The 23,623-nt window shown below is 37.9% G+C and overlaps 1 protein-coding gene across 3 annotated transcripts in view; it reads right to left on the bottom strand.

Annotated features, from left to right (window-relative positions):
* Positions 1 to 23,623, bottom strand: part of FSIP1 (fibrous sheath interacting protein 1) — a 201,030-nt gene that overhangs the window by 110,085 nt on the left and 67,322 nt on the right. For all 3 annotated transcript variants that reach the window (XM_006932677.5, XM_045059560.1, XM_045059561.1), the window contains exon 10: positions 19,670 to 19,810. In XM_006932677.5, coding sequence (XP_006932739.4) covers positions 19,670 to 19,810 — 141 coding nt within the window. The remainder of the gene's footprint in view (positions 1 to 19,669; positions 19,811 to 23,623) is intronic.

The following is a 23,623-nucleotide window of genomic DNA, read 5'->3' as shown; positions in this document are numbered from 1 at the left end:
AAATAAATAAATAAATAAATAAATAAATAAATTTTGTTTACTGTGCTCTAACACTCCCAGTGATAGGTATTTCAGTGGAGGCAGGAACTGAGATGTCAGAGTGTTGCTACTCATAAATAGAGTATATGATGCTGGCTGGCCAAAAAAGAAACTAAAGAACTAGATATCCTTTGGAATAACATCAGGGGACTGGGATTAATAATAATCACATTAGCAAATAATGCCCAAAAAAAGACTATTGTGATATTCTAACTTCTAGAATCAATAGCAAACAGTTGATATCAAGCCCAACAGCTATAAAAATGAAGTAATAAAGTCTTCCCTGTGTTCCCCAAATTTGTCTTCACTCATCTTTCCCAAATTAAGGAAGAATAAAGGCCTGTAACAGCAGAATGGTAAAACAGGTTAAGTTAATTCCCACCATTTTTGATCGACCTTAGGGATAATTCTAAAAAAACACAAATAGTGTCTTACTCCTTAAAATACCCAAGAGGTGAAATTGAGAGTATTAGTTCTGTTTCCAAGATTACACATGCGGTTTCAATAAATCTTGCATTTTGATTTTCATTTGTTGGCCATAATTTTTTTAGATCATATCTAACAGCTCAGGTCAGACTCACTTCAAAAACATAGTTGGACACTTTCCAGAAGACCTTTTTCCTCACCATTGTTAGAGTCTCCTAGAAATTTTGTAATGCCTATTTCTTCTGCAACCTGGAAAACTAGAAACTTTGATGAAAATTTTTCCTTTTTGTTTTAGAACCAACATGGCTATACAGCACATAAATTACTTTGTTCTTTTCCAGAACTGTCTTGTCCAATACAGTAGTCACCAGCCACATATACACCTAAAATGTGGCTAGTCTGCATCATAAGTATAAAACACATATAAGGGGTTTCAAAATGTAATATGAAAAATGTGTGTAATGTTTCATTAATAATTTTATATGGATTACATATTGAAGCAACAATATTTTGGATATATTGGGTGAAATACAATTTCTTCTGTTTCCTTTTACCTTTTTTTTTTAAAACATTTTTTTTTCCAACGTTTATTTATTTTTGGGACAGAGAGAGACAGAGCATGAACGGGGGAGGGGCAGAGAGAGAGGGAGACACAGAATCGGAAACAGGCTCCAGGCTCTGAGCCATCAGCCCAGAGCCTGACGCGGGGCTCGAACTCCCGGACCGCGAGATCGTGACCTGGCTGAAGTCAGACGCTTAACCGACTGTGCCACCCAGGCGCCCCTCCTTTTACCTTTTTAAAATGGCTATGGGAAGATCAAAGCTACATGAGTGGTTTATGCTGTATTTCTTTGCACAGTGCTGGTCTACAGTGTTGGTTCATCATTTCAAGATTCTTTATTTATTTTTTTAAAAAAAATTTAATGTTTATTTTTGGGAGAGAGAGAGAGAGAGAGAGAGAGAGAGTGTGTGTGTGTGTGTGTGTGTGTGTGTGTGAGTAGGGGAGGGGCAGAGAGAGAGGGAGACACAGAAGCTGAAGCAGACTCCAGACCCCGAGCTGTCAGCACAGAGCCCAATGTGGGGCTTGAACCCACAAACCACGAAATCATGACCTGAGCTGAAGTCAGACGGATGCTTAACCAGCTGAGCCACCCAGGCGCTCCTCAAGATTCTTATTACCATTTCTATAACTCTGCAAACACTCGATACTTCCTTTAAATAATGGGTCTTCACCAGGGGCAGTCTGCAGGAGGTTTGCTCCCTCCACCATATTCTGTAAAATGCCTATTGCTAATTACTCGTTTTCCTCCAAAATGACTTCTGTGTTTACTGGCACTTCCCCTGCAACATTCATCTGAGCACTCAGTGCTTCTTGCCATCAGGGTTATCCCCCTTGATGTCCTGCCCTCTGCCATGTACACTTTAGCAATGGGAGAGGTTACAGTCTGCCTCTACTGGTGCTAGGTGTTCAAATTCACGTTTGAGGTTCAAGCTCACGTCAAACAAGGCAGACAGATACGTTGAAGCGCCAGGGCAATTCCCCACCAAAACTCATTAATCTCTCCCGTGCGTTAGCATGTAAGGTTAACCATTTTACACCCGACTGGAAGTAGGCTACTGTATCAGTTAAAACTGCTTTCATAAAAAATTAAAAAACACACAACCTTCCTCACATCACCAAGTTTAGTTTGCTATTCTAAATTAAGAACTAGGTCAGAAAAGATGCACAACATCACTAGTCACCGGGAAAATGCAAATCAAAACCATGAGATATCACTTTACGACAGTCAGAATGACTAGTACCCAGAAGACAAGAAATAACAAGGGTTGGTGAGGATGTGGAGAAAAGGTAACCCTTATGCCCTGTAGGTGAAAATGCAAACTGGTACACCCACTGTGGAAAACAGTATGTGGGCTCCTCAAAAAATTTGAAATAGAATTACCATATGATCCAATAATGCCACTACTGGGTATTTACCCAAAGAAAGTGGAAACAATTCAAAAAGATACATTCACCCCCATGTTTATTGCAGTATTATTTATAATAGCCATGATATGGAAGTAACCCAAGTGCTGAGTGATAAGTAAATGGATAAAGAAAATGTGGTATGGATAGATAGATATAGATATAGATAGATAGATAGATAGATAGATAGATAGATAGATAGATAGATAGATATAGATAGGTATATAGATAGATAGATATATAGATATATATAATGGAATATTACTCAGACACAAAAAGAATGAAATCTTGCCACTTGTAAAAATATGGATGGACCTAAAGGGTATTATGCCAAGTGAAATAAGTCAAACACAGACAAATATCATATGACTTCACTTATAGGTGAAATCTAAAAAACAAAACAAATGAACAAACAAACAGAAATAGGGACCCACAAATACAGAGAACAAACTGGTGGTTGCCAGGGGCAGGTGGATGAGGGGATGGGCAAAGTGAATAAAGAGGAGTGAGGGGCACCTGGGTGGCTCAGTCGGTTGAGCGGCCGACTTCGGCTCAGGTCATGATCTCGCGGTCCATGAGTTCCAGCCCCGCGTCGGGCTCTGTGCTGACAGCTCAGAGACTGAAGCCTGTTTCAGATTCTGTGTCTCCCTCTCTCTGACCCTCCCCCGTTCATGCTCTGTCTCTCTCTGTCTCAAAAATAAATAAACATTAAAAAAAAAAAAAAAAGAGGAGTGGAGGTACAGGATTCCAGTCTTGAAATGAGGAAGTTACGGGGATGAAAGGTACAGCATAGGAAATATTGTCAATAGTATTGTAATAATGTTGTATGGTGACAGATGGCAGCCGTACTTACTGTGGTGAGCATAACATAATATACAGCATTGTTGAATCACTATGTTGTATACCTGAAACGAATTCAACATTGTGTATCAACTATACTTCAATCAAAGTAAGAAAGAGAAAAAAAAGAAAATCAAACATACAAAGAGGTCAGAGGCAAGTAGACAAGGGATGATCTGATGGCTTCAGGACATCATTACTGCCCCACCTCCCTCTACCTGTGATCTCAAGATGTCACCTGAAGTGCCAGGCAAAATTGCTTTACTCCAACCCAGAAGAAGGGAAAGGATTAAGGTCAAAAGGCATATGTCAGCATCTTTCTCTTTCTCTTTTCACGAGGACATGTCGACTTCTATCCCATTGGCCACAATTGGTTTACGTAGCTACCCGTAGATACTGAGGGAATCTGGGATGGCAAGTATTTTTAACTAGGCGCTCGCTGTCCCCGGGTTTTATCAATAAGGAAGAAGGGTAAATGGATTTGGGGTAGGTCATTGGTACTGTCTACTATAGCTATATCTTTTATAATGAATACAATTGTAATTTTTTCCGAGGGATTGAAAAAATACTAGACAGACTGAGATTACAGAAAAATCCAACACAATCCACAATCCCAATGTAGGGTACAAAAGTGCAAAAAGAGAAGCCTGGAGAATGCAATGTCTATTATATGAATCGTGTCTTTTTACTGAACTCTGACTTGTTTGAAGCATTATCTTTGTGGATAGTAAAAGTTCAACATAAAAGTTCAAACAACAAAAGTTCAGTCAACATACCAACAAAAACTTTTCTAAAAGCTCAGTTCATATCATATCAAACAACTGCTCGGAAAACCTCATCGGCCTGCAATAGCTTGCTAATAAATATGACCCCGTTTCACTTGTACAATTTTATTTGCCTTGTTCCCTTTCTGTCAGACGGGATAAAAGGAGACCCTTCCTAACAGAAAGAGTTCTGTCCCCAGCCATTTGTAAAATTCCAACCTCCTGTCACAATCTGACTGAATATCAAATTCAGCATTCCACTATTACATTCATCTGAAGTACGGTTACTGTCGTCACTGGACGCCACTATCTTTTTCCTCTTTGCGAATCTTACTCGCCACCACTAGAAGAGCTTTTTTAATAATAACCATGGAAGCGGTGCCTGGGTGGCTCAATCAGTTAAGCGTCCAACTTCAGTTCAGGTCATGATCTCGCGGTCCGTAGGTTCGAGCCCCGCTTCGGGCTCTGTGCCGACAGCTCAGAGCCTGGAGCCTGCTTCGGCTTCTGGGTTTCCCTCTCTCTGCCCCTCCCCCCGCTCATGCTGTCTCTCTCTCTTTCTCTCTCTCTCTCTCTCTCTCAAAAATAAATAAAATCTTTACAAATTAATAATAAACATAGAAACAGCTTTCAATACCGCACAAGCATTAAGGTCCCTGTGATGCCGGGTTGAGTTAGCTGGGCTGTGTTGGCCGTGGATGCTCAGCCAGCAGCTAGAGGCACATACTAAGTGACTCACTCCCAAACAAGAGCCCTGCAGAAAGCCTGGCTCAGATTCTCACTTCAGCAGAATTCGAGTTTCTAAAATGTCATGTATCTTTGTGTAATTAGCATAAAGTCAAAACTTTATATGATTGCTCCATAAATGCTGATTTTGTTTACTGTTCCCTAAAATGGCCCTAGCTTTCCCACATCTGGCCCTTTTCCACAAAGTATCTTCTTTCTATAATGCTCCCTCCCCACTACACAGAGTGAAGCCCTCCTCGTTCCCCAAGCTTCAACGCGGATTTCACATTTTCCACAAAGCCTTTCCGGATCTCTTCCTACAATCATTTTTCTAATTTGAACAAATATAGTACTTTCTTTGCACTTCTTGTCACCTGTCACTGGTTTTATTCTGTTTTATATTATATTTGTTTACTAGTTCTATGCTCTCCATGAGATTAAAAGCTGAACTCTCTATCTCACGTTTGACTTTTATACATACGAAATACACAGAAATTTGTTTCATTTAATTAAATCAGGATTTTCTTTTCTTATTGCACAGAACAATTTAATCTTGCAATATTATTGACCACCATAGTTTTTCTTTCTCTCTTTCTTTCTTTCTTTCTTTCTTTTCTTTTCTTTTCTTTTCTTTTCTTTTCTTTTCTTTTCTTTAGGGAAAGAGCACATGCATACACATGTGAGCAGGGGAGGAAGCAGAGGGATAGAGAGAGAGAATCCCAAGCAGGCTCCAAGCTCAGAATGGAGCCCAACATGGGGTTCAATGCCATGAACCTGGGATCATGACCTGAGCCAAAATCAAGAGTCAGACGCTCAATCAACTGAGCCAACCAGGTAGCCAGACCACCATGGTTTTTAAAATGTGATCATGAATTATGACCCTCAAAAGAATAATTAGCCCATTGCTTTCCATTCGGAGGTCCAGAGAAAAGCCTTAAAATATATCTGAGTGGATGGCTTTGAGGAGGGAAGAATGACTGTCCACAAGTACCTACACCAGGCATTCACTATTCTGCTCTGCAGCCCACTGGTGCTCCCACTCAATTCAAGCAGCAGAATCCTGTAAAGCAAAGTTTCTTGAGCTTCTGCAGAAAAATGAACAGATCTCCTGAAAGAAAAATCAGGACACAGGAATTTTGTGCCAATCCCAGGTGAGTTCCCATTTAAAATGTATCTTTAAGTAGCAAGAAGTTTTAGAATAACTAGGATATCTCAGTGCTTGGTGATCAGAGCAATTGAAACCAAAGCTGTGTTTGAAAATTGAAGCTGTGTGATTATAGTATCTACATCTTCTTTTGATTCCAATATGAGCTTAATTTCTGCCTAGAATCATCCCAAAGACATACTAATGGTTTGCTATGGATGGGTAGAAAACTACAGAGAGAAAGCTTTGGCTTCTATTAGATTGAACTATACAAAATTGCCAATACTCTTATCATTTTTGACCTATGAAAGGTGCAGTTACATACAGCTCACACTAATATTTTTTAAACTCTGGTATTTCATGTTATTTTAAAATTATATTCTAGAAATTTTTTATTTGTAACAAAAAATACATAAATAATGCTTAAAAACGGATCAGGGATCAAAAGAATGAAAAGACAAGCCACAGAAGAAAATACTTACAAAACACACATCTCATAACGTACTTGTATCTAAAATACACAACGAACTCTTAAAACTCAGCAATAAGAAACCAATCCAATTTCAAAATGGGCAAAAGATCTAAACAGACACCTTACTAAAGAAAATCTACGTATGGTAAATAAGCATCATGTTCAACTTCATAGGTCATTAAGGAATTGCAAATTAAAATGAGTCACCCCTACACACCTATTAGAAGGACTTGAATCGAAAACAATGACAATACCAAATGCTGACAAGGATGCAGAGGAAAAGACCTGTCATTTACTTCTGGTGGGAATGCAGTTGTAGAGTCACTTTGGAAGAAAGTTTGGCAATTTCTTACAAAGTCAAACATGGGTTATCATAGGATACAACAATCACACTCCTAGGTATTTACCCAAGTAAGCTGAAAACTTATGTCCACGTAAAAACCTGCACCCAAATGTTTATAGCAGCTTTATTCATAATTGCTAAAACTTGTAGGCAGCGAAGATGCACTTTAGTAGATGAATGGGGTACATCCGTACAATTCATACTCTTTCTCGGAATAAAAATAAATAGCTTATTAAGCCACAAAAATACATGAATAAATCCTAAATACATACTGCAAAGTGAAAGAAGCCAATCTGAAAATTCTGCATACCATATGATTTCAATTATACGACATTCTGGAAATATGAAGACAGTAAAAATATAACATTCTGGAAAACTATGAAGATAGTAAAAAAAAAAAAATCAGCGGTTGCCAGCAATTTATGGAAAGGAAGAAAGGAATGAATAGGGTGGAACAGAGAGGATTTTTAGAGAAATAAAAATATTCTGTATGATATTGTAATGATGGGTACTTGTCCTACATTTGTCAAAAGCCATGCAGTGTACAATATTAAGAGTGAAACCTAATGTAAACTATGGACTTTATAGTTAATAATAATGTATCAATATTGGCTCATCAGTTATAACCAAGGTGCCAAGCAAAATGTTAATAATAGCGGAAGTGGAAGCAGGGAGTAATGGTGAGAGGGTATATGGAAATTCTCTGTACTTTTTGCTTCATTTTTTTCTGTAAACCTAAAACTGCTCAAAAATAGTCTATTAATTTTTTAAAGGCTACATACCATATAATTCCAAAAACCTTGCATTGTGAGTAACTTGTTCTGCGAGTGTTCTGCAAGACAAGCAAACATTTCTAATAAATTTTAACTTGATAAAAAAGCGATGTCTTGCAATACGAGTAGTCCGTGATGCCGAATGTCACATGATCACACCTGAGCCAATGGTTCTTGAAATTCACTTTGATATACGAGTGCTTTGGATTACAAGCATGTTTCCAGAACAAATTCTGCTCACAAACCAAGGTTTTAACACATTCTGGAAAAAGCAAAACCAAAGAGAAAAGATCAGTGGTTGCTAGGGGTTCAGAGGGATAGGAGGAGGAATGAATAGGTAGAACGCTGGGTTTTTAGGGACTGAAATATTCTGTAATATGTTCTGTAATAGTAGAAGCATGCCATCACATATTTGTTAAAATCTACAGAACTAAACAACACAAAAAGTGAACTTTAACATAAAATATGGGCATTACTTAATGGTATCAAGATTGGTTCATCGCTTGTAGCCAATGTACCACACTAACGCAAGATGTTCATAATCGGGGTAACTAGGATGGGTGTAGAGGAACTCTGTACTGTCTACATATTTTATTCTTCTTTAACCCTAGTACTGGTCTAGAAAAATAAAGTCTATTTGAAAAAATTAAACGTTTCAGGGAAGATATTTCTTTATTAAATCTGGGATGGATTCCAGTTAAGAAACTGTTCAATGTACACATTTCAAATAATAAGAGCTCACACTTTAAAAAGCTACAGTTAAGAGAAGCAGTAAGAAAGGCAGATTAACAGTTGGGGTGGGGGGGCAGGTCTTGTAGAAACTTGGAGAAAAATAACAGAGATGCAGTCTTGCAAATGTCAGTTGTATGTGATTACACTCTATCTCTCTTCTTTCTTCTGCCCTATGATTCAGAGGCAGATAAGCTGTTCTAGAAAAGCCACCTAACAATTTTCCTCTAGCTGATTTGAAAATATTGACGATGTTCTCATTATAGGGCTGATGGAAAGCTTTAGAAAAGTTACAGAAAAGTGAGAGGAAAAATAAGTGTAAATGCCAGAATCCTGTATAGGAATCAGGGAAGGTCTAACTCCAAGAATTTCCACTTTTATTATATTTTCATTTCATTGGTTCCATTTCAAATCTTCCTTTGCCATACTTTCAAAAGCCCCTTTTATTTCTTTAAATATGTTAAGCAGACTTATTTTACATTCCGAAACAGTCTGTTCCAAGCTGCAGTCTATGTGGAACTGATTCTATAATGTGTTTTTTCTATTAACTCGCGCTTGTGGTGCCTTATGTCCTTACGCATGTGTGGAGAGGGGGGTTCTTTACTGTGAGTTCGGGGTCCTTAAACTTTATTTGTAGGGCCTCTCTAAGGTCTAGATTTAAACTGTGTTCTTCTAGAGAGACTTCCTTTTCCTTCGACCAGAAACCAGGAGTACTGCCAACCTAAGACCACTTTCAACTAAACGTTCAACTTGAGGTTTCTCAGGCCCCATAAGTAGTGTGAACTCAAACTCAAAACTTACCTCCATGAAGGTTTACAGTTAGAGATTCTCATGGGAGACTTCTTTCCTACTTCACCCACAACCAAAGCAAAGACCGCTTACACCCGTCTTCACCATCCCCTCTCCACAGCAGGTTTTTTCTTGCTCACCCACTGAGGTTTTAACAACTTGGTGAACCAACTCTGTGCAGGAGCTCTGATTTGACCTCAGCCTTGGGCCCTGTCTCCTCAGCCCCTTACACATGGTCTACTGAAATCCAGGCTTTAGGCCACTGAAGATCAACACATATCTCAGAGACAAATGTTGGCTCCAGCGGCCACTTACCCCTTATTGTCTTGTCATTTCTCTCCTCCCAGAAATTCCCTTTTCTGTCAGCTCAGCCATGCTTTAAAAACTTACCTTAAAAAAATACATCTTATACCATATTTAGGTTGACTTTACTAAGAGGAACTTCTCTAAATCCCTAGTCTGCCATATAGCTAGAAGTAGAACTCTCCTACTGTTCTAAGTATGAAACTTTATATAATTCATAACCCCAGGCAGTATTTTTCAGTTTGTTTCAGATTGTTCTGACTTTCCCCCATGGCCATAGAAACGCCAGTTGCACACAATGAATCTGGTTCTGGTCCCTGGCCTCACACGGATCAATTTGACCTCACATCAGTCAAATTTCCAGCTTCAGGTCTGCTAAGTTTTGGGTTTCTACTGCATTTCACATGTGTTCTATTGCATTCCACAGAGATAGACATCTTTCTTTGCTATTATACTGTTTTCTCAAATTTTCTATATAGTTGGAGCCAAGGTAAGTATAAACTTAGCTTAATACATGATCTTGACAAGAAATCGACATTAAACTATGTTTTTCAAATAGAACTTTCAGGTCAAATTTTATGGGAAGTTTTTTGAGGATCATATATGTTTTTTCCTAAAACACTTAGCATCTATGGTCAGTGGCCAATGATATCATGTTAATAAGACAGAATGTTGAGAACAAGAATTTTTCTAGGTGTACAGTATACTGATTCAACAATTCTATGCATTACTCAGTGCTCGTCATGATAAGTGTACCCTTCATCCCCTTCTCTATTTCACCCATCGCCCCCACCCACTTCCTGTCTGGTAACCAACATTTCTTCTCCATGTTTTTTTGCCTGTCTCTTTTTTCTTTGTTCATTTGTCTTGTCTCTTAAATTCCACATATGAGTGAAATCATATGGTATTTGTCTTTTTCAGTCTGACTGATTTCTTTCACTTAGCATTATACCCTCTGGAGCCATCCATGTTGTCACAAATGGAAAGATCTCATTTTTTATGACTGAGTAATATTCCATTGGTATATATACCACATCTTTATCCACTCATCTATAGATGGACACTTGGGTTGCTTCCATATCTTGGCTATCTTTACAATAAATAATGCTGCAATAAACATAAGGGTGCATGCATCTTTTCAAATCAGTGTTTTTATTTTCTTTAAATATCCAGTAGTGGAATTACTGGATCATATGGTAACTCAATTTTTAATTTTTTGAGGAACCTCCATACTGTTTTCCATGATGGCTATACCAATTTGCATTCCCACCAACAGTGCACAAGGGTTCCTTTTTCTCCACATCACCACTACTTGCTATTTTTCGTGGGTTTTTTTAGCCATACTGACAGATATAGAGAATAAGAATTTAATAAAAAATCTCCAGACCCAGTAAACTAGAGATGGAGGTCTCCATAGTTCGCTATAATATACATGAGCCAAAGGGCTAGAAACTAAAGACCAGGGCAGAACCCAGTGATATCAAGACATAACTATCCAGTAGGAACATAGGTCTGGAAGACACAAGGTGAAGGTAAAGAGGGAAGAAGACAGCCACATCTTGGTGACTGAGACCCATGAGCTACAGTGCTCAGAACCGTGGGCTCAACATCACAGATCAGCAACGGGCCTGCACTCACTACTCCAAGTATAGTCTGCTGACCAGTGCTAGTCCTCAAACCATTTGTAATACATCTGCCATGCAGTAAGAACCTATGCCAGAATTTAAACCAACTGTTTCACCAAGAAAACTTTTCTTGATGAAGTAAAAATACATGCACTTACGTTCTGGTAGAAGTCCCCTACCCCCCACCAATAACAAACAGTTCCTTAACCATCCACATTAAAATGACTGCTTTAGACAGCCCCTGCTTTGGCTAGAGGTAGTCTTAGATGGTAACAAGAAGTAGATCCAGAATCCTGAAGGTCTGTTAAAAGAAAACCTACTGGCTATAGCTGGTTAAGAAAAATTAAGGGATTAAAGACTACATATGAATACAAATAACATCTCTACTGTGAATTCATCATCTCCATTGGGAATAAATTCAAGAATTTATTATACTAAATGAAACTAAAAATGACCTTACGTATGGGAAAAGAAATTAAGTAGTATTACAGCCACATGTTAACAACCAAATAATAGGTTTAATCTCAACTTCTAAAACTGTCATAAGTTTTAATTATGTATGCATTCTAATTTTATGTCCATAAATGCTATACTGGTTAAATGTGAGGGTGTGGCATATCATAATCTTTACAACACTTTTGAACTTTATATAATTATATTTAATTATATCCTTTAATAGTATATTATTTGTTTATTTCTTGAGATATGCACACACCCTTGTTCCATGTAACCACATCCATGGCACATGGCCTCAACAAATGAACTTTGAAAACTAATCCAGAAAGCAAAAGGTGAATTATGATAAAATCTAACTAGCCTTGTAATCTATTTCTAGAGACTCTGCCCAAAAATAAAGCTTTTTAAAAAACAGGTAGTATTCTAAAACAAAGTTGCCACCAAAATTTTCATTTTTAAGATGACTTTCAAGACTTGCACATTATCATTCAGAAATAGTACAATACCTATACCTTCTATAACAACAGCAAGTCTGCATTATAATAATGCAAATATTACAATTACATGTGAAGAATCATAATCCAGAAGAAAATATCCTTGAAATTTTTAAAAATATTTTATTATATAGGCATAATACAAAGTATATAACCCCTCTTGTCCCAAAATATATTATATATATTTTTAATATATATAAAATGTTTATTTTTTATATATTTTAAACTGAAATCTATTAACGTATTTTACAAACGTTTTTAATATGATGGTTGAAACAAAATAAGTTGATAAAAAAAAAACCATCCAATTACCTTTAATAGTTTATTCCCAAAGCAATAGAGCTAATTGTGCTTTCAATTTATTCTGCAACATATTTGAATACTATACATAGTTGATGACTTTAAAATGGTTACTGGCTCCATTCATTCTAGAATAATTCCTGAACACCAGCCATGTACCTATAACTGCTACATGCTGTTTCACAACCATTACATGATACTATTCAGCTGCAAAAAGTTTGATCAAGATGCATCAGATGATGTAGAAATAAATCAGTGCTTCTGAAAATTCTGTGCTCTATTTATTTGTTTCAAAATGTGTTTCTTTCTACCTATGATTTCTAGAATGGATTTTGTAAGATTTGCTCTACTGTTAATGTGCAAATCCCACTCTCACAATTTCACAATCAAATATTTTGCACCATCATTGCACACACCTACCAACACCTACAGAAGGAAAAATAAAGGCTGTGAACCCTATAAAAATACCAATAATTTATGTGTCAATGTTATAACTTTATCTGCCTTCCTGAAAGCTGTTACAAATGACAAAGAAAGATTAAATAATATCTACAGTTCTGAACAATGACACCAAAGAGAGAGTATAATTACTTTTCCAACTCAGGCCTTTCTTAATGTATGAATACCAAAACATACTAGTTAGCCTTCCAGTTTAACCACAAACATGTCAGGTTTGTTTGGAGTTCCAGTGCATTTGGGTAAGACGTATAAATGGCTGGTAACAGTTTAAAGGCTTTAGAATGAAGCCCACATTTGTTGGTGGCCCCAAAACTTAGCTGAAAATTGGCTGATGTGAGTAGGTGTGACTTAAAGAGGCTGAATGTAATGAAATGCTCACAAGCTAAAATGTCAAAAGCATTGGGGATTGGCCCAAGTCTACCACTAACTAACTGTGAGTCTTGGAAAAATCATTTAGCTATTCAAGACCTTGGTTTCTAATCCATGGAACTGGCCCACGTGACCTGTAAGGACCCTTCAGCTCTCACATTCTATAATTCTGATTCTATGGCATGTTTAGTAATTGAAGGTAGGCCCTCCACCATTCACTGAGCAGAAGAAATCTCCAGCCTTCTGATTGGGGTCCATGTATTCTTATACCAGGTTAAACGGCAAGAGCATGTCGAAATAGGAATTGGAACACAAGGATTTATCATCCTTTGTGAACCACATTCTTATCCACAATGCTCAGCAACAAGGCTTAGAGTGCTAAACATTTCGATGCAATAATGACAATGCAGTTCACCAAACAAGGCCAAGCTCAGTGGTTTCCAGGAAACCGAAAAGGGAAAGAATGTGGAAAGAAATAGTAGAGACTTCAAATGATGAAAAAAAAAAAATGAATGAAATTCAAACTGAGAATCAAAAGAGACACAATAAAGACCTAAAAAGTGTGGTCAATGCATTTAGAATGATTAGAACCATGGAAAGCTTTTGTTAACAATACTAACAAAACATCTTTGAGAATATTTTATCATTAAAGGAGTCCATGAGATGAGATCAGCGTGATAATTCTTTCTTGGAAAATGCAAAAACTAAAATTGAATTCTTCTGATTTGTGAAAGCTAGGATTATTATGCCACTTCATTAATGGCATTTTTACCTATTTCTAGAAGCTCAAGATGTTCTCTGTTTGAAAAACATCCCCTTAGTCTTATTATCAATACCTCTGAAAAATTAGACCAAACATGAATTATTACTATTTATGTAAATTACTCAAGAAGCCTATCATTACATTAAAGGGTTAAAATGTATGTAAATAAAACAATGAAATGATACAATTACCTCAATGACGAATCCCTTTCTTTAGGAATAAAGGCAATTTTTAAAAATTTTTTTCATGTTTATTTATTTATTTTGAGAGAAAGATAGCATGAGCAGGGAAGGGGCAGAGACAGAGGGGGACAGAGGATCCCAAGTGGGCTCTGTGCTGACAGCAGAGAGCCCAATGTGGGGCTCAAACTCGTGAACCAGGAGATAACAACCTGAGCTGAAGTTGGACACTTAACCAACTGAACCACCCAGGTGCCAAGGAATAAAGGCAATTTAATAGAAAGTGGAAAATAATAGAACTAAGCTATTAACATTTATATGCTATTTCCCTTCAGACTGTTGTCAGTATACACACATATATATCACATAGTTATAGTTGATACTTACCGTGTATCTAGAATTTTTATTTTTAGGTTTCAGATCATTCATTTCCAACTAAAAGTCCTTTATTGACAAAATCCTTGTATTTGTCATTTTTATTATCCTACTATAGTATTAAATGGATAAGACTGTATAAATTGCTTTGGCATTCTATTTGAGAGCATTTAAGCTGTTCCTTACTTGGTTCGGTTTAGTTTTCCTTGGCTGTTATTGCTTTGTACATATTCCTAAAAGTGGAATTGTGCAGGTCAAAAATATAAACAATGTCATAGCCATCGTCATAAAAATTGACAAACTGCTTTTCGTGGGAAAAAGAACCAGTTTAAAAAGTTTCCAATAACTGAATATTTACCCAGAAAATAGATAACACTAGTTCAGGGGTGCCTGGTGGCTCATTCAGTTAACTGTCCGACTTTAGCTGAGGTCATTATCTCACAGTTTGTGAGTTTGAGCCCCACATCAGGCTCTGTGCTGACAGCTCAGAGCCTGGAGGCTGCTTTGGATTCTGTGTTTTCCTCTCTCTCTACTCCTCCCCCACTCGCTCACGTGCTCCCTCTGTCTCCCAAAAATAAAATAAAAATATTTTTTAAAAAAACACTAGTTCAAAGGGATATACACCCCTATGCTTATAGCCAAATTATGGAAGAAGTCCAAGTATCCATCGATAGAAGAATGGATAAAGAAGATGTGGTATATATATATATATATACATATATATATATATATATACACACACACACAAACAATGGAGCATTATTCGGCCATAAAAAAAAAGAATGAAATTTTGCCATTTTCAACAATACAGATGGAGCCAGAGAATATAATGCTAAGCAAAATAAATCAGTCCCAGAAAGCCAAGCACCATATGACTTCACTCACATGTGAACAAAACAAGTTAAGAAACAAAACAAATAAGCAAAACAAATAAGCAAAGGATTAAAAAGAGAGACAAACCAGGAAACAGACTCTTAACTATAGAGAACAAACTGATAGTTACCAGCGGGGAGGTAGGTAGGGAGATGGGTGAAATAGGTGATGGGGGTTAAGGAGTGCACTTGTCGTGATGAGCTCTGGGTGGCGTATGGAAGTGCTGAATCACTATATTGTACACCTGAAACTAATATAACACTGTATATTAACTGCATTGGAATTCAAATTTTTTTTAATTTTTCTTTTTTCTTTTTTTTAAATTTTGTTTTAATGTTTATTTTTGAGAGAGATAAAGTGTGAGAGGGGAGGAGCAAAGAAAGAGGGAGACACAGAATCCGAAGCAGGCTTCAGGCTCTGAGGTGTCAGGACAGAGCCTGATGTGGGGCTTGAATTCACAAACTGAGAGATCGTCACCTGAGCTGAAGTTGGACACTTACCCGACTGAGCCACCCAGGCGCCCCTTGATTCTAAGGTTTACCTCCATATTCAATTTCATCCTCTCTGCTATATCTTTCCCTTTGTTATCATAGAAACAAGCATATGTAAATGCCATCTTAATAATGTTAATAATAAAAATAACAATACTAATAATAAACATTTAGATAGCACTTAAGACGTGCCAAGCCCTGTTCGGAGCACTTTATATACATGCTAACTAATTTAATCTTCATAACAACCTATAAAGGGGATAACTATCCCATTCTACAGATCAAAGAACTAAAGCACAGAGAGGTCAAAATACCTGTCCAAGGTCACACAGCTAGTAAGTACAGAGTTGAGATTCAAACCCAAGCAGGCTGCTCCAGTGTATGGTTCTTAACCACTATGTCCCATGTATAGAAGCTTACATAACAAAACTACAATGCAGGGAGGTAATATAGAGCAGACTGGGTTGGAAAGAGTCAATGGGCAAAGAAGCCCGTATGGTACCTAAAAGAACACAGAGTGACTCTCTGAGCTAGTGGGAAAATCAGGGGACAGGTACCAGAGACCACTGTATGCAAATGACGGAGAGGTTGTCTGTGGGATCTGTCTTGTATGGCCTGTTCTATGAATATAGCTATTTTCATTTTCTCTTGATGCTATCATCTCAAATCATCTCCATACAAGGAGTCAGCTTGACAGAGGAACTCTCATCCATGGTCGAAGCCAATACTCCCAACCCCATGGGAGCCCACCAGGTGAGAAGTGGCTCAGCACAAACCCCAACCGCCAAGTCAAAGTGCCTACTTTCCCTCGCTCCTAACAGCTCCTAATAGCAAGATCCAGTGACACCAATACAACTACTACCACCTTCAGGCTTAGCCAAATCCCACTGCCTCGACTAAGCTTGACTGAAGCGAATGTGCATTTGCAGCCTCAGCCTACCACCTGAAACACGGAATTAAGTCATTTTTCCAGCCCTTGCTGACAGATCAAACCTAGGATTCAGGTGGTTCCAGGACTACCCCCAGGGCTCCACATTGCCCTTTTCCTCACTCTTTCCCCAGTTCATCCCTAAAATTGAATATGGCCTTTACCCATAAATCACCAATTCAATGTCCACAGATTACTGCTTTCACCCAAATCAGTGATCCTGAAACAATGTTCTCTTGTAATAGGAAGAAGAAGACAAAACTGTAAAATTAGCCGTTTCCGGAAGCTATCATACGGACAACATATTCTTTGCTCTATAGGTAGCAAGCTAACTTTTTTTATACATATGAAAGACAATCTCACATTCTCCCAAAAAGTGTTACTAAACTTCCAAAAGTAACTTTCAATAGAATATTTAAACCAATTACTACTGAACAATCGGGAAGCACACACACTAAGCTTTACATGTTATAAATGACATCATTTCTCACCCAAAATATGCCAACATTCACAGGCAGAAGGTCATCTAGCCCTACTCTCTTGATTTTAAAGTAAGAAAACCAAGTCTTCAAGAGACTAAGTGACTTCTTCAAGGTGACGGAGTAGGCCCCTGACAACTCTGAAACAAGGAGTCAGGTCTCCAGATTCCCAATGCACAAAGAACCCAGAAGTCTATGAGGTGCAATGAGTTTCGCAGAGTTTTAAACAGACATAGTATGTTCCCTGAAAAGGACACACATGTGGTACACAACGTGACCCATAGGATAGTGTGAAACTCTAAGCAGTCAAAACATAAAGACTCATATGCCAACACTCATATGCCTTTATCACACAAGTTTCTCAAAGTGTTGACTGTAAAACAATAAAGTTGAAAGTTAATCATTTCAATCCCGTCTCTTCCACTCAGTAGCTACGTATGCTTGAGGAAGTTACTCAACCTCTCCACGTCTCTATTTCCTTGTCTGGAAAACGAGGATAGTAGTGTTTACCTCACTGAGTGGTTATAAAGACTAGGTAAGTTCATAAGTTACAAAGTACTTCGAACGGTGCCTGCCACTGTAGGCCCACAGTCGTTGTTCTTCTCTACTTACACATGATTCTTTTCCACTTAGATAACGACTAACTCTTAGTATTGATCATACTTCTGTAAATCTATCCAACCTTCATATGACACTGGAAAAATATACAAGATTTCCTAAAGGACCCAGGTTTTGAGTCAAAAATTAAATAATAATAGAGACATGGTAGAAAATAATGGATACAAGTCCAAGGCATAAGACAAATGGTGAGAAATCAGGAGAAATGAATTAGGGAGAATGACAGGCTTTGCCTGCTTTGGATTGGCAGGCATGGGGTGAGAAGTGCCAACCATTTTCAAAATGAGTCAAACCACAAACATTTTACTTACCGCATCAAGTTTGCAATGCCCTATCACTACCACCACAACTATTGGCCAAGAGCCTGTTTACACTCCCTAACCATTCTTACCTCTTCCACTTCCTCCCCGTATCAATAGATTCAAGGAGAAAAAAAAAAAAACCCTCAGAAAATAAAAATGAAGGTCTCCCTGAAACATAATTCCCATTTAATTTCCCATGAAAAGTAAACAAAAATGAATTCTAAAGAGAAGCACAACGCATGTATTCCCTTAGATCTGTTGCCTGACTCTCATTAGGTAGACCTAGCTGTCCTTTAGGCTGAGAGTCAGTGAAGCTGTCCATGGCTGGCAAAAGGTTAAGAGCAATTCAGCAGGACACGGTCATTAGGGGTGAAGAATCTCAGTCAGGACCGGGCCACACTCTTGGAGAGCTCTAAGAAGATCAGAATGGAATCAAAATCACTTACCTGACGCTCACTCCCATGGAACAGCATATAAAATAAAATAATAAGAGAAGAGACTGACCAGGGTTAAGCGGCTAGACAGGAGGGGACAGTGCTGACAGAAGGGTGATACAAGCAAGGACAAAAAAAAAAGAGAAGATTCCAAAGAGTCATAAAGAACTGCGGCAAGATATGACAGCAAATTAGACATACTGGTTAAAACTTAATGAGGCTTGAAGATCACCCAAGATAACAGGATTTAGCAGGAGACAGAAAGTAGGTACTGCTGGCAATTAGGACAAGACCAGCCCTGGGAGAGAGGATGTAGGTGGAATCACAAGTTTAGCCTTGTCATGTTTAATTTTAGGTAAAAGCAAGTATCCAGGTGGAAGCATACTACGGGTAGCTGCAAAATCAGAATATTATGGAGCATTTCTAATGGGTTCAGAATATCAACCAACTCACAATTGTGCTAATTTAAGAGCTTTCTCTCACCCGCAGTGATATGTCTTTCAATGACAATCAATTAAAACATGAAATAGGCACACGAAGGATTTAGAACGAATTAAAACTGAGTAATAATATATTATGAATTATGAACAAAAAGTGGGACTACTTAAGGCATAAGTTCGATATATAAAGATGATTTTGTGGAGAATAACTACCAGATTTTTCCATTAAAAAAAAATTTATGTCACTGTCAGGCACAGAATATTAGGCATATGGATCATCATTCTGACTTCAGATAGGATTTCACAGATTTATTATATCACATAAAGTAAGTATAATATTCCTTTAAGTTCTACGAATCATATTTTTAGCTTTTATTCAAATTCTTACTGACATATTCCCATGTCAGTTTCCTCCATGGACTTAACACATAAAACCAGTCATAAACAGTCAAAGGAAACTGGAGGCTTTTTTAAATACAATCATTGGTGGGGCGCCTGGGTGGCGCAGTCGGTTAAGCGTCCGACTTCAGCCAGGTCACAATCTCGCGGTCCGTGAGTTCGAGCCCTGCGTCAGGCTCTGGGCCAATGGCTCAGAGCCTGGAGCCTGTCTCCGATTCTGTGTCTCCCTCTCTTTCTGCCCCTCCCCCGTTCATGCTCTGTCTCTCTCTGTCCCAAAAATAAATAAACGTTGAAAAAATAAATAAATAAATACATACATACATACATACATACAATCATTGGTTACAGTTAAACTTTAAATAAAGAAGACTTACCACATTTTCCTTCATCTTTCTCAGTTTGTCATCTATCTCTCTCAGCCGGTTTTGCTGATCCCGTTGCTCTTTGGCGTTCCGAAGTACCTTTTCTCCTGGAGTTATTTCCATATTTTTATCATCATCATTAAGGTCAGGTTCCTAATCAAAAAAAAAAAAAAAAATTCACACACAGGTTGGAAATGTACCATTACATGCCGCCCCAAAGCAAATGAACTTTAAAGGTTTGGCTTTGCTTCTCAAACAATATTTCTTCCCTTCAAAATGATATTCAGGGGTACCTGGGTAGCTCAGCTGGTGGAGTGTCTGACTCTTGATCTCAGGTCTTGATTTCAGGGTCATGAGTTCAAGCCCTGCACTGGGCATGGAACCTACTTTTAAAACAAATTATATTTATAATTCCCTAAACTCTTCCTCTTTGAAGGAGAAGGGTCCAACTATACATAAAACAAGTAGGAAAATAAAGTCAATCATTTAGAAATCAAGAAGTTAGAGTGAAAAGAGAAGTGGCCAGGAAGCAGCAACCTGGGCTCTGGTCCCTGCTCTATACATATCAGCCCAAGATCTTGGGCAAATCACACTTGCTCTGGACTCCAAGTTCATCATATATAAATAACAAGAAAAAAAAATCCTGCCTATCCATACTATGAGAGGCAGATGTTTGCTTAGTGAACTGGAATGGGCAAAGTCAGGAGTTTTGAATCCTGGCTCTACCTGGCTCCTGACTAAGATGGCTTTAGGGAAATCAACTAACCTGTCTGAACTTCAGTTTTAGCATCTGCAAAATGATAATAACATTCGGCCCCAAAGTCATCACAGTAGGTAGTAGGTATGCAACAAATCTTAGTGGCTAACAAATGTGAGTTAAATATGCCCTCTGAAAGGAATAAAGATTACATAATGGAAGTAGTTCACTATTATCAGCAATATTTGAATGGACAGAACCATAATCTTTCAAAATTAATGGGTATAAAAATGAGTATTTGAGAGAAAGTTGGCTTTATATATATAACTTCACTTCCTATCTTTTCTCCCACAGATCTCCTACTCTGTGCTGCCATGCAGGTAACTGACATAATGTCATAAATGTTGTGTTTGAAGTTACTCAAACCAGAACCCTCCAACACTCTCATCCCTTACAGAGCTTGTATCATGCCCATTATCTACCCCAAGTAAGAAGTACTTGTAACCAGTGTCTCCTTGAAGATGCTTTCATTTCTTGTATTTGGGGTTATTTTGGTGCCTTGAGACCTCAGCTCTGTGATGAAAAACACTGATTCAGAAAGAGTATTGATTATGCAGATTACCTGCCATTTTCTATTGAAGCGATAGGAGCAGCACTCTCTCCAGTTAACCTAAGATGAAGCTGGAACATTCCTAAGACACTGAATGTCAGGGACTTTGTTAATTAGCGATTCATAAATGAAACAGAAAATTCAAATAATACAGTTTCATTTTAAGAAGAAAATTACATTTAAAACTACACTTTACCCTCTACCTAAACTTTATATAGTGTGATTTTAGTATGTGACATTGTCACTACTTTTTAGCTCTAAAAAATTTGTAACTTGTTTTGTTATTTAGTTTTTTATTTTTTATTTTTATTTTCTTAGAAAGAGAGAGCACAAGCAGGGGAGAGGGGCAGAGAAAGAGAGAGAGAATCTTAAGCAGACTCCATGCTCAGCACAGAGCCCAATGCAGAGCTTGATCTGACAACCCTGGGATCATGACCTGAGCCGAAATCAAAAGTCACACGCTTAGCTGACTGAGTCACCCAGGTGCTCTGTTATGTACTTTGAATTAATGGTTACTTAGCATATTTTTTTTGTGACTGCTTCTTTTTCATAGAACTTGGATCACACCGTATTGTCATTTTCAATTTGAATTTTTTCACTTATCAATACAAATCGATTATTTTTCTATATCATTAAATGTTCCTCAAAATCAATATAATCCCATACTATTTTATTACAAATTCCATTTTTTAAAAAAAATGACAGGAAAAGTATAATTTTTTTGGAAGCTAAAAATATTTAGCCTCTGGGATAAATGTCTCATTAACTTCAATTTTTCTTGAAGGGTCACCATCTCGCTTCCTAATACCTCTTAATTAAGGCCCTCCTCTCTTACTGCCTCATCATTCACCTAAACGGTGGTTTTCAAACTCCAGTGGCCTTCAGACTCACCCACAGAGCCTGGGAAAACTTTCAAAGGCCAAGCCTCCACACCGGAGATTCTGATTCAATAGGGGACGGACAGCCTGAATACAACTACTTGAAAATTTGAGAACCATCCACTTAACTTGAGCCTCTTAACTGATCTGAGGGCCAACAGTCTCCCATTCACTCCACCCTGTGCAGAGATGCCACAGAGCAAAGCCACTGAGCAAAGTCCTCGATCATTTCTGGTCTGTACCCTGACTAGCTCTTCAGCCTCGTTTCCCACTGCTTGGGTCTCAGACCCAAAACCATGGCAATACTCACTACTACTAGTTCTCTACTACTCCATGCCCCTTTCCTCCAGCTCCTTGTGAAGACTCCAACTCTTTTTGAGCACAAATATATTTCCCCTATAAAATGTTCCCTAACACACCTAGGAAGGGCAGTTATTCTCTGGGTCATGCCACATGTTCCCTCATCGCAATTACCACACTGTCACTGCTCAGAGAGGGACCATGACTAATCCTACTCTGTATCCCAACACAAACTATAACCCTGAAGCTGTATAAGCACTGGCCAATAGACTGTACAGCTGACCCTTGGACAACATGAGTTTGAACCACATAGGTCCACTTTCACACAGATTATTTTTCAATAAACAGTACAGTGCTATAAATAAACGTATTTTCTATATGGAAACAAATGAAAATGACATTACAACAATCCAAACGCTTTGGGATGCAGCAAAGGCAGTCCTGAGAGGAAAATACATTGCAATCCAGGCCTATCTCAAGAAACAAGAAAAATCCCAAATACAAAATCTAACAGCACACCTTTATAAAGGAAATAGAAGCAGAGCAGCAAAGACACCCCAAACCCAGCAGAAGAAGGGAAATAATAAGGATCAGAGCAGAAATAAACAATATAGAATCTAAAAAAAACTGTAGAGCAGATCAATGAAACCAAGAGTTGGTTTTTTGAAAAAATAAACAAAATTGATAAACCTCTAGCCAGGCTTCTCAAAAAGAAAAGGGAGATGACCCAAATAGATAAAATCATGAATGAAAATGGACTTATTACAACCAATCCCTCAGAAATACAAGCAATTGTCAGGGAATACTATGAAAAATTATATGCCAACAAACTGGACAACCTGGAAGAAATGGACAAATTCCTAAACACCCACACACTTCCAAAACTCAAACAGGAGGAAATAGAAAGCTTGAACAGACCCATAACCAGAGAAGAAATTGAATCAGTCATCAAAAATCTCCCAACAAATAAGAGTCCAGGACCAGATGGCTTCCCTGGGGAATTCTACCAGACGTTTAAAGCAGAGATAATACCTATCCTTCACAAGCTATTCCAAAAAATAAAAAGGGAAGGAAAACTTCCAGACTCATTCTATGAAGCCAGTATTACTTTGATTCCTAAACCAGACAGAGACCCAGTGAAAAAAGAGAACTACAGGCCAATATCCCTGATGAATATGGATGCAAAATTCTCAAGAAGATACTAGCAAATCGAATTCAACAGCATATAAAAAGAATTATAAGTGGGATTCACTCCTGGGCTGCAGGGCTGGTTCAACATTCGCAAATCAATCAACGTGCTATATCACATTAATAAAAGAAAAGATAAGAACCATATGATCCGGTCAATCAATGCAGAAAAAGCATTTGACAAAATTCAGCATCTTTTCTTAATAAAAACCCTCGAGAAAGTCGAGATAGAAGGAACATACTTAAACATCATAAAAGCCATTTATGAAAAGCCCACAGCTAACATCATCCTC

This window comes from Felis catus, chromosome B3, assembly GCF_018350175.1.
Source record: "Felis catus isolate Fca126 chromosome B3, F.catus_Fca126_mat1.0, whole genome shotgun sequence".
Lineage (NCBI taxonomy): Eukaryota > Metazoa > Chordata > Mammalia > Carnivora > Felidae > Felis > Felis catus.
The sequence above is the reverse complement of the archived record's forward strand: the minus strand, read 5'-3'. Positions and strand labels throughout refer to the sequence as shown.